We start from the raw sequence: 18,337 nt of genomic DNA, 5'->3' as shown, positions 1-18,337 counted from the left end.
ATTTTTGGAATCTCATTCTAATTTGCTGGTGACAGCAGTTGAGTACCATTTTTCATTTAAAGATTTTATTTATTCATGAGAAACAAAGAGACAGGCAAAGACATAGGCAGAGGGAAAAGCAGGCTCCCCAGGGGGAGCCTGATTCAGGACTCCATCCCAGGACCCCAGGATCACAACCTGAGCCAAAGGCAGATGCTCAACCACTGAGCCACCCAGGTTTCCCTCTAGCTCTCCCTCCAGCATGCTAGCACCAGAGGGCATACTCTGCTCACTTAATCCTTAACCTGGCTGTCAGGCATCCCAATACCACATTGCACCCCAGCTACAAAGGGTCAGGCTAGTGTTCTGAGCCCTGTTCTCCTCACTCAGCAACCCGGCTGCAAATGGGCCAGATGAGCACCATGAACCCCATTTTCCCCGTCTGGTAGCCAAGCTGCACTTGGTCCAAGTGGGTGTCCTAAGTCCTGCCCAACTGTGCAGAGAACCAAGCTGTAACTGGGCTGGGAGAGTGTACTGAGCCTGGCCCTTACTATGCAACAGCCAGGCCACAACCCAGTTGGTTCAGTGACCTGAGTCCCACCTTCCTTGTGCAGCAGATGGGCTATAACTGGGCTGATAAGCACCTGAGCCCTGTCCTCCTGTAGCAGGAGCCAAGCTGTAATTAGCTTCCAGGGACACCCTAAGCCCCAGCTAATCAGCATGAGACTGAGCCACAACTGTGATGGGCAAGCTCCTGGAACCCCACTCTCCCTTCATGGTGCCCAGGCGACAACTGGTCAGGGCGAGTGCCCAGAGCCCTGACATGTCCACATAGAGTGGTTGCCTGTATGAAGTGACTGACTCTGATAGCCAAGGGAGATTGCTCTAATGGCCCACATGAACTAGCTATTACACAAGACCACTCCTTCAAGACTGAGGGAGGTAGCCATTTCACCTAATACGTTATAGACAAATAGGCAGAATGAAGAGATAGGAGAATATGTTCCAAACCAAAGAATAAGGCAAATCTCCATTAAAAAAAAAAAAAAAAAAAAAACCTTAATGAAAGGGGGATAAGCAACCTACCTGATAAGTCAAGTAATGGTCATAAAGCTATTTAGCAATGTTGGGAGAAGAATGGATGAACATAACAAGAACTTTAGCAAAGCTACAGAAAACATAAGAAAGTTCTAGATAGAAGTTATAGTTGAACTGAAAAATATAGTAGAGGCATTCAGTAGCAAAAGGGATAAAACAAACATAAAGGCAAAGCTTGAAGACAAAGCAATGGAAAACATCCAGATAGAGCAGCAAATTGAAAAAATAATTAAAAGAAGTGATGAAGACAATTTAAGGGACTTCAAGGGATTACATCAAGTGGGATAACATTTGTATTATAACATTCCCAGAAGAGATGAGAGAAAGAAAGGGACAGAAAATTATTTGAAGAAATAATGGCTGAAAACTTGCCTAACCTGAAGAAGGAAACAGATATCCAGGTTCTGGAAGACCAGGGAGTTACAAACAAGATGAACTTAAAAAGAAACACTCAGACACATTGTAATTAAAATGGTCAAAGTTAAACATAAAGAGAAGATCTTAAAAACAGCAAGAGAAAGCAACATACTGTATACAAGGGAAGCCCCATAAGACCATCAGCAGATTTTTCAGCAGAAATTTTACAGGCCAAAAAAAAAAAAAGAAAAAGAAAAATTTTACAGGCCAGATGAGAATGACATAGCAAAATTTACTTATTTATGTGGCATAATATATTTAAAGTGCTGAAAGGGAAAAAAAACAAAAAAACTACCACTTAAGAATTTCCTACCTGGCAAGATTATCATTTAGAACTGAAGGAGATGTTAAGAGTTTCTGACATAAGCAAAAGCTAAGGGAGTTCACCACTAAAGTATGAGGGTTAAAGACAAGAATAGAAAAAATAAGAATATAATCGTTAGTGGGGTGCCTGGGTGGCTCAGTTGGTTAAGTGCCCAACTCTTGATTTGAGCTCATGCCATGATTTCAGGGCTATAAGATCGAGCCCGGTGTTGGGCTGCATGTTCAGTGGGGTGTCTGCTTGAGATTTTCTTTGTCCTCCCTTTACCCTTCCCCCTAGGTTTGCACGCATGCTCTCTCTCTCTCTCTCTCTCTCTCTCTCTCTCTCTCTCCCTCCCTCCCTCTGAATCTTTTATATATATATAAAATTAGTGAAAGGATACATAAAATAAGATGTAAAATGTGCCATTAAAAATATAAAATGTGGGTAGAGGAAATAAAAATAGAAAGATTTGGGATGTGTTCCAAGGTAACTTGAAAGATAATGTTATATACTTGGATGTTATACATGGATATTATATGTGAACCTTAGAGTAACCACAAGAAAAAACTTAGAGTAAATATACAAAAAGAGAAGGAAACTTAACAATACTAAGGGAAATAAATCAGGGAAGAGAAGAAAGGAACAAAGATGAACTACAAAAAGCGCCAGAAAACAACAAGATGGAAAAAAGACAAAACAGTCTTTAAAACCATGTTAAGAAAAAACAAGTGTTTTGTTTTTGATGTTTTGATGTTAAGAAAAAACAAGTGTTACATATTGATAAAGGTATCAATCTAATAAGAAGATATAACATTTTAAATGTTTATGCACCCAATTTTGAGTACCTAACCATATAAAGTAAATACTAACAGAAATAAAAGGAGAAATAGCAATACAATAATAGTAGTGGATTTTAGTATTCTGTTGGATCAATGAATTGGTCATCCAGACAGAAAATAATAAGGAAACATTGGCCTTAAATGACATATTAGATCATATGGATTTGATACATATAGAACATTCCATCCTAAAACAACAGAATACACATTCTTCTCAAATACACATCGAACATTGTCTAGAATAGTTCATATGTTAGGCCATAAAACGAGTTTCAGTAAATTTGAGATTGAAACCATATCAAGTATCTTTCCAATCACAGTGGTATGAAGCTAAGAAATCAGTTACAAGAAGAAAATTGGGGGAAAAAAACCCCACTAACATGTGGAAGCTAACAACATGTTATTAAACAGCCAGTAGGTCAGCAAGGAAATCAAAGAGGAAATTCAAAAATACCTTGAGGTAAATGAAAACAGAAACAGCATTCCAGAATCTTTGGGATGCAGCAAAAGCAGGTCTAAGAGGGAAACCATAACAATACAAGCCTACCTCAGGATACAAGAAAAATGTCACATAAACAATCTATATTTAAAGGAACTAGAGAAAGAAGAGCAAACAACCCCAAAGTTAATAGAGGGAAGGAAATAATAAAGAGATTGGAAATAAATAGGGACTAAAAAACCGGTAGAGAAGATCAATGAAACAAAGAGCTGATTCTTTGAAATGATAAAATTGACACATTTTTAGCCAGACTCATCAAGAAAATGAGCCCAAATAAAATCAAATCCAAAATGAAAAAGAAATTACAACTGTTAGCACAGAAATAAAAGAGGATCATGAGAGAATACTTTAAACAGTTATATGCGAAAAATTAGGCAACCTAGAGGAGATGGATACATTTCTAGAAACACAGCTTTTTCTAAGATTGACAGTGAAAAATAGAAAATCTGAATAGATCAATTACTAGTAATAAAATAGAATAATTTACAAAAAACTGCCCAGAAATAAAAGACCAGGTCTAGATGGCTTTGCAAATGAATTCTACCACGTTTATTTTTTTTTTTTAAGATTTTATTTATTTATTCTTGAGAGAGAGAGAGGCAGAGACACAGGCAGAGGGAGAAGCAGGCTCCATGCAGGGAGCCCGATGTGGGGCTCCATCCCGGGACTCCAGGATCACGCCGTAGGCTGAAGGCACGCGCTAAATCGCTGAGCCACCCAGGGATCCCCCTACCACAAGTTTAAAGTAGAGTTAATATCGATCTGCCTGAAACTATTATACAAAATTGAAAAGGGAAGAACACTTTCATGCCCATTTTATGAGGCCAGCTTTACCCTATTACCAAAACCAGACAAAGACCCTGCAGAAAAAGAAAACTTTAGGCCAATATCCCTGATGAACATAGATGCTAAAATTCTCAAGAAATCAAAGTCAGTAATACATGAGAAGGATCTTACAGGGGATGAAAGGATGGTTTAGCTTTTGCAAATCAATCAATGTGATCGACCTCATTAACAAAACAAAGGGCAAGAATTATATGATCATCTCAGTAGATGTAGAAAAAGCATTGACACAATTCAACATCTGTTTATGATACAAACTCTCAACAAATGGTTATAGAGGGAACATACCTTAACATATGAAGGCCATATATGGCATACCCACAGCTGACCTCATATTCAGTGGTTAAAAGCTCAAAGTTTTTCCCCTAAGATTAGAAACAAGGCAAGAATGCACGCTCTCACCATCTTAATTCAACATAGTATTGCAAGTCTAGTAACTGCTGTTAGGCAAGAAAAAGAAATAAGAGGCATCCAAATTGAAAAGAAGTAAAACTTTCATTATTTGTAGATGACATGATACTATATATAGAAAACCCTAAAGACTCCATAAAAAAAAAAAAACTATTAGAACTATTAAATGAACAGTAAAGTTACAGGATACAAAATTAACATACAGAAATCCATTGTATTTCTGTACACTAATAACAAAGTAGGGAGATTAACAATCCTATCTACAATTATATCAAAATGTACAAAATACCTAGGAATAAATTTAACCAAGGAGGTAAAAGATCTATACCCTGAAAACCGAAAGACCTTGAGGAAAAGAAAATGAAAGCAACCCCCAAACTGGAAAGATAATAGCATATTCATGGATTGGAAGAGTTAATATTGGTAAAATGTTCATACTACCCAAAGTAACCTCAGAATCAGTGCAATCCTTCTCAAAATGCCAATGGAATTTTTTCACAGAACTAGAACAAATAATCCTAAAATTTTTATGGGACTCCAAAGAGCCAGAGCAATCTTGAGAAAGAGGAACAAAGCTGGAGGAATCCAGCCCTCTGATTTCAAATTATACTACAAAGCTATAGTAATGAGAATAGTATGGTACTGGCACAAAAGACAGTCACCAGGATCAATGGAATAGAATAGAGATCCCTGAAATAAATCCGTATTTATATGGTCAGTTAGTCTACATGAAAGAAGGTAAAAATAAATGATGAGGAAAAGGCAGCCTTTTAAATAATGGTATTGTGAAAACTGGACAACTACATAAGAAAAAATGATATTGAGCCACTTTGTTATACCATATACAAAAATAAGCTCTAAATGGATTAAAGACGAATATAAGACCTGAAACCATAAATCTCCTTAAAAAATAGTAAGCTTTTTGGCATTTCTCTTAGCAATATTTTTTTGGATGTGTTTCCTCAGGCAAGGTCATCAATAGCAAAAATAAAATAAATGGGACTATACACAGTGAAGGAACTCATCAACAAAAGGAAAAGACAACTATTGAATGGGAGAAGATATTTGCAAGTGATATATCCAGTAAGAGGTTGATACCCCAAATATATAAAGAACTCCTACAACTCAATAACAAAAAGACCCAACCTGATTAAAATGGGGGCCCCAACAGACATTTTACCAAGAAGGCATACAAATGGCTAACAGGCACATGAAAAGATGCAGCATCACTACTAATCAGGGAAATGCAAATCAAAACCACAATAACATTACTTTACCCCTGTCAGAATGGCTAGAATCAAAAAGACAAGAAATAACATGTTTGGCAAAGATATAGAGAAAAAAGAACCCTTATGCAATGTTGGTGGGAATGCAAATTGGTGCAGCCACTCTAAAAAATAGTATGGAATTTCCTTAAAAAATTAAAAATAGAAATACCATATGATCCAGGACTTCTGCTGGGTATTTACCTGAAGGAAATGAAAACACTAATTCAAAAAGACCTACCTCTCTGTTCATTGCAACATTATTTACAATAGTCAAGATATGGAAGCAACCTACATGTCAATTGCCAGTTGAGTGGATAAAAAAGATGTAATATGCATGTGTGAACAACATGGGGATTAATGGTGCTGACCCAGTTCGAAAAGACTTATGTACCTTTTGTTCATTGCAATATTATTTACAACAACCAAGATATGAAAGCAACCTATATGTCCATCAAACAAGTGAATAGATAAAGAAGATCTCATGTGCCTGTGTGAATAACATGGGGGTTAAGGGTGCTGACCCCCCACATGTGTGAAAATCTGTACATAATCATTGATTCCTCTTAAACTTAACTATTAATAGACTATTGTTGACTAGAAGCCTTACCAATAGCATAAACAACACATATTTTGTATGCTATACAAGTTATATACTGTATTACAATTAAATGGAGAAAAGGAAATGTTAAAATCATAAGATAAATTTATAGTATTTATCGAGAAAAGATTCTATGTATAAGTGGACCCTTGAAAGTTCAAACCCAAGTCATTCAAGGGTCAACTATAGTTTAAATTGTCACTAAGGATATTTGGAGTTGATATCTAGGTAACAGAGTTTTAGGGAAAATATGCAAGATCTCCCAGGATATTTTGGAAGTTTTGGGATTAAGCCTGAGAAATAGTATTTATCACTTCTGCCTACACTCATTGTCTTGAACTCAATTTCGTGAGCCTAACTTAACTTCAGGAAAGACTGGCTAAAATAGTTTGTTCTGTGCTTAGGAGGAAAATGAAGGCAATGTGTCTGCTTTAGAGCCTGTTGTGCAAGTATGATCAACCAGGAGGTGACAACTGACAGTTTTGTTTCTAAAGATTTAATGATTTAGAATAATAGTTATGTAGCAATTGCCATTAAGTGTTACATGATTTTAATAAAAAGTAATCATTTGGGACTGACTAATATGGAATGAGGTAATACAAAATAATACATTTATTCTTAATGGCGATTAATATTAGAAAACTACTTTTAGGAAGATATTTAAAATACTTAGCATAATGATTAATTACACTTAAAACTTATAAATTATACAGATAATTGATATGCTAGTTAAATAACACATATGTTAAAATATATTTTAGTCAGGATTTACTTATATAGTTGGAAAAATTGTTTTTTCCATAGAAAATAATTTTGTAAGTTGTTTTTACTAATTTACACTATCTTAACCTGTCATTAATCTGAATTTATGGTTTATTACTTTGATAAAGTATTCTATTTACACTAATTTTACAACTTCTCCTTTGAACAGTACATGCTATCTATTCTGTGAATAGTTAATATTATAGATATAAGTTAATATAACTGTAAATATGAAGAGAATTATTGGACAGCATAATCATGATTCAGTGACTATGATCCTTCACAATGGCTTATACTCTTTTGCATTCATTTTAAAGGACATTTTTCTCTCAAAATTGTACATATTATGTATAAAATAATAGTACTAAAACATTTTAATTTTCTTTCTTTTAGGCCTATGGCATGTCTGCATTACCTTTAAATCTAATAAAAGGCACTAGAAATGCTGCTTATGAACGTTTAGAAAACACTGAAGACATTGAAGAAGTGGAGCAACACATTCAAACCATTAAATCAAAAGTGAGTTGTTATTTTATTGTAATTGGGAAGCATAAAAGGACATTTTCTTTGCACTACTTTCTGATAATGCTTTAGACATTGCCAAACCTATATTTTTGGCATTGTTTGAATTTTCTTGTACCATATCCTTGACAAACCATGTCCATAGTTTTAAAATTTGTCTTCTGTGATACGCAAGACAATGTCAATTTGAGAATTTCTGTCAGTGTTCTAACTGAAAAGCAAAAGTTTTGCTTAGGTCTGGTCAAGACCTTGCTTCTGCCCAGATATGCTGATTTCATGTTGTAACATCAGTTTTTATGGTATCACGTATGTTCAAGTTATATGTACTAGTGGAATAAGCTAAAAATACTTATGTAATCACTTGCCAGTTAAATGTACTTCTAAAAACACAATGAAGTTTCTTCCTCTATCACCTTCAAGTAACAGATAAATATTAATTACAGAACATAGGAAAAAATGGAAAGTTTTCTAAATTATGCTAAGATAGCATAATCCTGATACAGAAATCAGATGATAATTGCGTACAAAATAAATGACTATATATGTTCTGGTCTTTCTTATGAACATAGAAGCAAATGTTTTAATATAAAGAAAAATGTTAGCAATTCAAACCTGTGCTGTAAGAGATTATTTTGTCATTATCAGATTAGGTTTATCCTAGGAATGCAAGGATGATACATTAGAAAATCTGTTAAAGGAGTTTAATGTATTGAGAATAAATGAGAAATATAACCATTTTAATAGATGCTAAAGAATATTTAGTAAAAGTCAATTTGTAGTTATGATTTTTAAAAAAGCCTTACAAAAATTAGAAGAGAAGAGAGTACTTAGGAAAGGAACCCTATATTGAGCGACATACTTAATGATGAATTAATATTCCCATTGAAGTCACACACAGTGCAGTGTGGTCAGTACCCTTGTTGCTCATTAGCATATTCCTGGAGGTCTTAGATAAGAAAGAATGCAGGTATAAACATTAGAGGGAGAGGGAGAAAAAGGGAAATATCCTTTATTAGTCACAGATATCATCTACAAAGAATATCTGAAAGAACAAACTGACTAATAGAACTAATAAGAGTTCATCAAAGTGCCTGGATACAAACATAAATCATTAACCAGTTGGAAGATGGAATAGAAAATGATCTCATTCACAATAGCTGCAAACTATAAAATAATAAGAAATGTCAGAATCTTCCTGGTAGAAATCATAAAATTTATCTAAATACATAATAGGAGACTGGACTAAATGGAGAACTTCATCAGTTCTTGATTGGGAAGATTGAATATTATAGAGATGATAGCTTTTCATAAGTTTATGGGAAATTTAGTGCAATCTATAAAAGACAAAATATGAAATTTTTGTAGACTCCATCCCATACAGTAAAACAATCCTGAACTCAAATAAAATACAACATTTACAAAACATTAGGAAAAAGTAAAAATAAAATTTTTATCTCGGTGTGTAGAAGACCTTTCTAAACAAGACACAAGATAACTCTAAATGCTAAGAGATTGGTGAATTTTACATTTTTAACTTCTAAAATTTATGTGCCCAAAAAGCACCACCAAAAAGAAAGTTAAAGAACCAGCAATAATGTAGGAGGAAATAATCTGCAATATAGGGTATATATATATATATATATATATATATATATAAAGAGCATCTTCAAATCAGTAAGAAAAAGGAGGGCAGCCCTGGTGGCTCAGCAGTTTAGCGCCCCCTTCAGCCCAGGGCGTGAGCCTGGAGACTGAGATTGAGTCCCATGTCAGGCTCCCTGCATGAAGCATGCTTCTTCCTCTGCCTGTGTCTCTGCCTCTCTTTCTCTCTGTCTCTCATGAATAAATAAATAAAATCTGTGAAAAATGAACAGAAGACACAAATAGAGTATACTGAAGGAAAAATTGTCCAGTGAAAATATAAACTGATGCTTCAGCTCTTCAGTAGAGTAGTAAGAGGGTTGACCAAGCATCCCAGCTTGCCTAGGACCCGAGGGGATTTTCTAGAACATGGAACTTGCAGTGCAGAAACCAGAGTGGTTGATCACCCTCGTAATGAAAGATATGCTAATTAGAACAAGTCAGTATTTTTTTAATCTTTTAGACGTCTTTGAAATTTTTACTTTTGTCAATTATTAAAGAGATTTTAGAAATACATGTCCTGCTTGTGGGAATGTAAACCATATAGCTTTTTAAAGAAAATTGTATGATGTAATATGTGCCTATATACAAACACATCCCTTTTAATAAAGTTTAATCCAGCAGTTGATATCTAGGCATATATCTTACTCAATTACATGTATATATTTGTATCTGGGTGAATAAGAATGAATAAGAATAAGAATGTTTGTGCACATTGTTAATACTCTCAAGAAAAAAAACAATCTAAGTGCTCAAAAGTAAGGTATTTATTAAGATACTATGGTATAATGTGGTGTGCAGTGATGAAGAGGAATGAGGTAGATATTTATAGACTGAAGAATATATCTTTATAGAACCAAACCAGATGCTCTCAGTTCAAATTCTCTCTCTCCTCATTATGCTTATAATTCAGTCAGCCTTATTTTACTCATCTAATAAATGGATATAATATTACTACCAACTTCAGAGTTTTATTCTGAAGATTTAAGGAGAATAAATATAAAAGAACAAATCTTTTTTTTTAGGGACAAGAAATGTGCTCAAGAAATGTTAGCTGTTAGGTACAACAAAAACCCATACGTATATTAGCATATATGCATTCATGCAAATACATTGAAAATGTATAGAAGGATACTGAATTGCTTAATGGTGATAACACTAAGAAAGGGCAGTAGTACTCTGGGACAGTGTGAAGGGAAGCTTTCACATTTTACTTTGTTTTAAACAAGGGTATGTATTCATATACTTTATAACTACGTTTTTTTTGTTTGTTTGTTTTTTGTTTTTTGTTTTTTTCCAGATGAGATAATTAGCTGACTGCTGGGTTTCTATCCTGGTGTTTTGTTTCTCTGACCAAAAATTATTCTTATATTGGTTTGGTCAGTAGGCAAAGCAGAATGGAGTTCTATCCTTCAGTCCTCTGAAATACTCACCAAATAGGCAGATGGATAACTTCGGTTTATTTTCAGTGGAACCTTAAATCGGTTTACTTTTTTTTTTCTCCTGAACTAGTGAAAGGTAGTTATTATATAAAACTACCTTATTATTGGTATCCTTTTGATATTAGAAAGGCACTTCTGAGAAAAATTCTATGTTTAAAATACAAATTATTGGACTTTTCTCATTCCACACACGCAAAGTATTACTGCCTGGATCTTTCTTCTAGAAAGGAGTGTTTGTTATATTCCTTTGTCCTTCCAAAAATACCTTTCTCTGAGGCTTCTTTTCTGGGGGGGTTATAGTTTGATTACTTAACTAAAAGGAGTGAAGGTGATTAAATATAGTCTAGTGAATGCAAAGTATGGTCTCTGGACCAGTAGCACCAGTATCTCCTAAATGCACATTTTAGGCCCCACTCAAGACCAATTAAATTTTATTTGTAGGGTCTAGAAATCTGTGTTTAACAAACTTTGCAGGTAATTGTTATGCATGATAAAATTTGAGAAGCAACATGACAAGGTATAGAAGAGGACAACTGATTCCAGAAGAGCACGGCAGTGCCATTATGTAAAGAGATCATTATAACTATGTAGATCTCTTTATTAAAGGATAGTTGAATTTTGTCTTCATTATATCTATGATTTCAGATGAGGCTGTACTGGGCTATGTTAGAGAGCAGTTTTGTTGACTCTTAAGAACCTATTTAAATCTCAATTAGGGATATTAACATTTTAATATCTTTACAATTTACTTTTTTAAAGTATGTATGTTTGTATGTGTGTATTTATTTATTTATTTAAGAGAGGGAAAGAGCATGAGTTAGGGGGTGGGGGCAGAAAGAGAGGGAGAAGCAGACTCCCCACTGAACAGGAAGCCTGATGTGGGGCTGGATCTCAGGACCCTATGATCATGAGCTGAGCTGAAAGGAGACACTTAACCGAGCCACCCAGGCACCCTTGATATCTTTACATTTAAAAAATGTAGTTCCATGCAAATATTTTTCTTGTTGCCTCCAATAAAAGCAAACAAATTTGCATTTTACCTTTTTTGTATTTAGCACTTGTCATATTATTGGAATTTCTTATTGTACCCTATTGAAGACACTTAGGGGGCGTGGGAGTTCAAGTAGGAAGGTGTTATCTTTGACATCATGAGAAAAGTACTGCTCATGGTTATAGTAAGCATCGCATAAAAATAGGTGGGTGAGAGTTACCGCTAGTAAGTTGGCCAAAGAAAACATTCATTTGCAAAAGTAACTTGGAGAATAAGAAAGTGATAATTTTTAGCAATTGTTATAAAAACCTATATAGCACATACTAGTATTGCATCCCTTTGCTGCTGTCTGAATCAGGGGCTGACTGAAGGGAGGGGAGGGGTGGAACCAAATATATTAAGATAAGGGATAGAAGGAGGAGCTTGGAGGTGAGGGAGAGTAAGTGAGCAAATTGAATAAAGTGCCCTACAAAAAAGGCATTTTTAGAGATATTTATCTCTCTCCACATAACTGTACTATATATTTGGAAAATAGAAATCAAGAAGTTTGATATTAAATGGACACACATCTGCATTTTGATGCTGACCTTGGTTCAGAGATATGTATTGTCACAAAGTCTTGTCAGTTTTTTTTTCAGTTTGTAAATTTGCGTAAGGAGTATCCAATCTAAAAAAGGGCTTGTTGCATGATTTGTTAAATCTGATGGGTACTTTACTGAGACCTTAATGATAAAAAAACTTTTATTTTATTCTGTTATTTGCAGAGCAAAGATGGTCGACCTTTGCCAGCAAGGGATAAACGGGCCTTAAAACAATTTGAAGAAAGGTTACGAACCCTTAGGAAAAGAGAGAGGCACTTAGAATTCATTGAAAATAGCTGGTGGACAAAATTTTGTGGTGCTCTGCGTCCCCTGAAGGTAAATGGAGTTTTAAAAAATTATGTTGTCACTCTTCTCTCAAGTTTAGATAGACCTCTCAGAGTAATTGAGTTCTCTTGTGAGGCATTACAGCATGGTACTTACAAGCATGAATTTTGGAGTTAAAGTGATTTTGAATCATAGCTCTGTCATTTGGTAGTCTGTGCCAGTTACACACCTCTCTGAGCTTCATTCATTTACTCATGTGTAAAGCAAGTGTTAAAACAGAGGTATTGAGAAATTTAAATTAAAATATAGATAAGTAATGTAGTATGCTGCTAGCACATTTTGCAAGTTTGTACTTCTCCATAAATAGAACTGGGACCCATACTAGAGCTCAGGACTCTAATGGAAAGTAATAGAATTTGCTTCGTTATTAGTTGGTGTGTTTCTGAAAGTATGTAAAAAGATATTATTTAGGACAGAAAACCATTAATTTTTCTTTCTTTTTTTTTTTTAATTACCATTTGCTAGCCTTGCTTGACTTCTTTGGACAGTGGTATCTAAACTTAAATACCTATATTGAACTAAGGGTGTACTAATTCAGCTTTGAAAAAAATAGCTAGAACTGCTGGCCACAGACTTCTGTATTATCCATTCTGTATCTGGCATTTCAAACACCAGAGCTTTGTATATAATAGTATACAAGTTGTAATTTAAGAGGTGCAGTGAATAGACTAGTTTGAGGAAAGGCAAGATGAAGCTATAAAGTAGGTTTTGGCTAAGTTGAAAAAAAATGATTTAGAGAGCCCTGTGAAAGGATTAGTCAGGTTGAGTTCTGCTTTGTCTTCCTCTTGTCAGAAAGGAAATAAGGAAATGCATTGATTGCTTACCAAAAAAAACTGCTTTTTGACAGAGCTCTTCAAAAATATATTGTAATATTAGATCTATTGTGTATTACATTTTGAACCTTCTGTTAAAATCAATTTTGTTAAAGACACACCGCTCCTTTTTTGCAGGGTAATTATTTTCATAATACCAAAAGTATGATGCAACCTTCCTCAGACTTTTTTTTCTTCATCTCCTAAACCTTATCCTAATTCTAAATTTTATATATGGCTTCTTTATAAATATTTATAACCTGGTCTCTAACATTAGCTGCCTTGATTATAACATGCTCTGTTCTATTTCACTGAACCTATGTTTAAAGGAATTTTTAAATCAACTTTATTAAGTGTGCAGATTGATTTTGCCAAATAGAGATATGTAGATATAGATCTACATTAATGCAGAAAAGATACTTGATGTCTTTCCCTGTTCAGTCAGACTCAGATCCCAGACAACTGGTAATGTCCTTTATTGTTATAGTTTAGTTTATATGTTATAGTTTAGTGTTCTGTAATTTCATGTAAGTGAAATCAGAGTGTAGTGTAATTTTTTTTTTCTGGCTTCTTTAGTGCAACAAAATGCTTTTAAGATTTGTCTGTGTTGCAGGTTTTCTTTCAGTAATTTATTCTGTTTTACTGCTGGACAGCAACCTGATATGTGTGTCTATGTCACAATTTGTTTATCCACTCACCTGTTAGTGGAGATATGAGTTATTTCTAGTTTGAGATTATTATGAATAATGTTGATGTGAACATCTAGTGTAGATGTGTGTTTCAATTTCATTCATTTTTCTTGGATAAATAGTAGAATTTCTGGGTTTAATATTTAATGTACATTTAACTTTATAAGAAACTGCCAATGTATTTTCCAAAATGGTTTACCATTTTGCATTCCCACAATATGAGATTTCACATTGCTTCACATCCTTGTCAACTCTTACATCGTAAGTTTGTAATATCTTTCAATATAAGATTGTAAAATCCATCTGATGGATGTATAATAGTATTTCAGTATGGTTTTGATTTATATTTCCTTGGTGACTAATGAATACTGAGAATTTTTTGGTATTCTTATTGTGTATTTTCTTTAAAATGCCTGTTTATATCTTTTGTCCTTTTTTAAAATTAAGTTTTTGTTTTATGAGTGAGTTATAAGAATTCTTTATATACTTCACATTAAAAACTTTGTCAAATATATGTATTGTGAATGTTGTCTCTTTATGACTTGGCTTTATGTTTTCTTAACACTGTCAGTCAAAGATGTTCCTTAAATTCTTACTGCAATCATTTTTCTCATATGCTTTCTTCTGGAAATTTTATGGTTTTAAACGCTCTTATATTTTAGGTTGTAGTCCATTTTAAGCTAATTTTGTGGGATGACATGACTTAAAGGTTTGTTTTCCATATGGATATTCAGTTGTTTCAGCAGCATTTTTGTCAAGACTGTTCTTTGCTTATTGACTTTCCTTGATACTTTTCTCAAGTCAATTCATCATGTTTATGTGTGGGTCTATTTCTGGACTTTGTCTTTTGTTCCATTGATTCATAGGTCCTTATGCTAAAACTTGATCACTGATGTGTTTTACAATCAGTCATGAAATTAAGTATTGTAAATTCTTCAGGTTTCTAAAAAAGATTTTATTTATTTGAGAGAGAGAGAATGAACGGGGTGAGTGGTAGGGGAAGAAGCAGATTTCCCTGAGCAAGGAGCCTGATGCAGGGCACGATGCGGAGCTCAATCCCAGGACCCTAAGATCATGACCTGAGCCAAAGGCAAATGTTTAACTGAGCCACCCAGGCACCCCTTTGGTTTTGTTTTTCTTTTTCAATATTGTTTTAGCTATGGTAGATCCATTGCATTTCTATATAAATTTTAGAATCAACTTAGAATTCTACAGAACACCTACTGGGATTTCTATTTGGATTACTTTGAATCTGTATGCAGATTTGGGGAGAACTGATATTGTAAACTTGAGAAATGAGAGTTCGTTCCAGTGCACAGCAAGCCAGTAAAAACTGAGGCTGGCCTTTCCCAGTCAAGAAAGGCTGTTTATTGCTGTGGCACCACCCAGGATAATAGGGAGCTAATGCTCTAAAGACCTGAACTACATGGTGGCTTGCAAGGGAGGATTTTTAAAGGCAAATGACAGGACCCCTCCTGTCAGTGGGGTCCGCCTTCTTAGGAGGCCCATGTTAGGAGGTGCTCTGGTGCTGCTTAGTCTGGTACCCCAGAGGTCTCTTCCATCTCAAGAGTTTTGGAATCTGAAAAATACCTTTATGTTTTATGTTAGAAATTTCATTACATTTGGTACGTTTGGTGATTGTATCTTTACTTTTAAGCTAGTGGGGTTGTGTTCCTACAGGTTCCCTGGCCAATCCAGCTGTGCCCAGGGATGGTAAGACCTTTAGTATTCATTCTTTAATCTGAACTGACAAGATGGGTGCCGGCTTTAATATTTTAATACTGAATCTTCCAGTCCATGAACATGAAATATTTCCATTTGTTTATGATATCTAAAAGTTTTCTCTGCAGTATTTTGTAGTGTTCAGTACAGAGGTCTTGCAAATATTTTGATAAATTTATCTGTATCTTTGTTTATACTGTTACACATGATTTTGTTTAATTTCAAGTATCAATTATTGGCTTCTTACTTTGTAGAAATTTGTTTTTGTACAATTGATCTCCTATCATGCAACTTGGCTAAATTATTACTTGTAGTAGCTTTAATATAGATTGCTAAGGAAATTTTATGAACATGAACATCTTAGCTACTATAAAAGACAGTTTTGTTTCTTCCTTTTCAATTTAAGAGTTCCAAGTGCTCTTTTTCTTATTGCACTGGCTAAAATCTCCCGTACAATCACCTTACCACTCATTCTTTTTGTTACATAGTGTATTATTCTTGAATATGGATCTAAATTCATTTTCTGGGCCTGTTAGGAATAATAGGAATAATTAGGAACAGTTAGGAATAATAGGCATGCCTGAAGAAAAACTCTGGGAATACACACTTATTGTTATATAATTGAGGGTTTAACATGAATGTGAAGGGATAAGCATTGCTTTTTTTACTTAGATGAAATATGAAAATTATTTATTCATCACTTCTCTGTGACAGTTGATATAATTCAAAAATAGGAAGCCACATGTTCTTAGTGCTTCTTAAACATTAGCATCCAAATAGTGGAAGAAGGTAGAGAAAGGTTTGCTCATCCTTCTGCATTGCTTAGTACATGCCGAAGGTGACCTAAGACCTGTGAGAAACTCCTGATACAAAATTTCCTTGAAGTTATACTCTATCTCAAAATTTTGTGCTAGTATTGCCTTTTACTCTGTATTCTAATCCATGTTTTTTTATTATAAAATGAATTAGATTTAAATTTTTGCAAATGCAAAAGTTCAGAGTTCTATGATTATACAACTTTTTATGAGAAAATATAATATCTTTCATAAGAGTAGACCCCCATGAGATACCTACTGATCTTGTGATTTCACATTGCCATGTATGCTGTAGGGTTTGCAGGTGTGGACTGGGCTGTCACATACATCTGGTTTTGAGTACTTGTTCTGATCCTCACCAGAGGATGTAAACTCTTGTTACTTCACCTTTTTCTTGTCTTGTCCTTTTTTTTTTTCCACTTTATTTTTGAGAGAGAGAGAGAGCGCACGCACACGCAGGGGCAGGCAGTGGGAGAGAAAAACTTTCGCAGACTTCTCACTGAGCTTGGAGCCTGACATGGGGCTTGATCACACAACCCTGAGATCTTGACCTGAGCGGAAATCAAGAGTCGGACGCTTAACCGACTGCACCACCCGCGTGCCCCGTTACTTCACCTTTCTAAACCTTAACTTTTCTCATCCTTCTAATGGAGTTATCTACTTACCTTATTTTTGTTATGGGAATTAAAAGAAATAATGTATGTAGTGTTAGTGCCTTTTGATGTAAACAGCTCAGAAAACTGCAGCTGCTGTTGTTACAGTTCTATATATATGGGATTTTTTAACTTCTTAAATACTGCCATAGAACTCAAGGGAAAAAATCAGTTTTGTGTTGCAGACATTTATAAAACTAAGCATCTAATTAGAATAAGTTAATGGCTTCTACAAACAGCGTTTATATATAATACCAAACACATCTAAGCATACAGTCTAATGTTAATTAAATACTTGGTTAATTTCTCCCCATCAGGAGGGCATATGTTAAGCTTATACAGCTAATTGGCCTTGGTAACCTTTAGGTTCATTAGGTTTTAAATACAATTTTTGATATATACACACATATACCTCCTATTATGTACATACTTCTTATATTTACATAGAAAGTATAAATTCATGTCTATAATTATATAGATATTTTTCACACTTTTTTATTGTGGTAAAATATACATAAATTTGCCATTTTAACTATTTGTAGGTATGCATTCAGGGGCATTAGGATATTCACAACATTGTGCAACTATCACCATTATCCATTTCCAAAACATTTTTTCATCTCAAACAGAAACATTGTACCCATTAAACAGGAACTCCCCATTCCTCACCCACTTCCCCCAACCCTCATCCCCTAATGACCTCTATACTGCTTTCTGTCTCTGAATTTGCCTATTCTAGTATCTCATATAAATGGAATTGTACTGTATTTGTTCTTTTATATATGGCTTATTTCAATTTGTATAATGATTTTCAGGATTCATCCATATTATAGATGTATCAAAATTTCATTCCTTTTAAGATTAAATAATAGTCTGTTATATGTATATTTCCATTTTGTTTATCTGTTAATGTACATTTGGGTTGTTTCCAACTTTTGGTTATGGTGAATAATGCGGCTGTGGTAACTGATATACAACTCTGTGTTGAGTCCCTGCTTTCAATTCTTTTGAATATATACTTAGAAATGGAATTACTGGATCATATTCTAGTTTTGTGTTTTTACTTTTTGAGAAACCTGAAAACTGTTTTTCACAGTGGCTGTATCATT

At 34.3% G+C, this 18,337-nt stretch overlaps 1 protein-coding gene across 1 annotated transcript in view; it reads left to right on the top strand.

Annotated features, from left to right (window-relative positions):
• LMBRD1 (LMBR1 domain containing 1) overlaps positions 1-18,337 on the top strand; it is a 109,211-nt gene that overhangs the window by 52,802 nt on the left and 38,072 nt on the right. Inside the window, exons 8-9 of the mRNA XM_025991127.2 lie at positions 7,412-7,537; positions 12,376-12,528. Coding sequence (XP_025846912.1) covers positions 7,412-7,537; positions 12,376-12,528 — 279 coding nt within the window. The remainder of the gene's footprint in view (positions 1-7,411; positions 7,538-12,375; positions 12,529-18,337) is intronic.

This window comes from Vulpes vulpes, chromosome 1, assembly GCF_048418805.1.
Source record: "Vulpes vulpes isolate BD-2025 chromosome 1, VulVul3, whole genome shotgun sequence".
NCBI classification, from domain to species: domain Eukaryota; kingdom Metazoa; phylum Chordata; class Mammalia; order Carnivora; family Canidae; genus Vulpes; species Vulpes vulpes.
The sequence above is the reverse complement of the archived record's forward strand: the minus strand, read 5'-3'. Positions and strand labels throughout refer to the sequence as shown.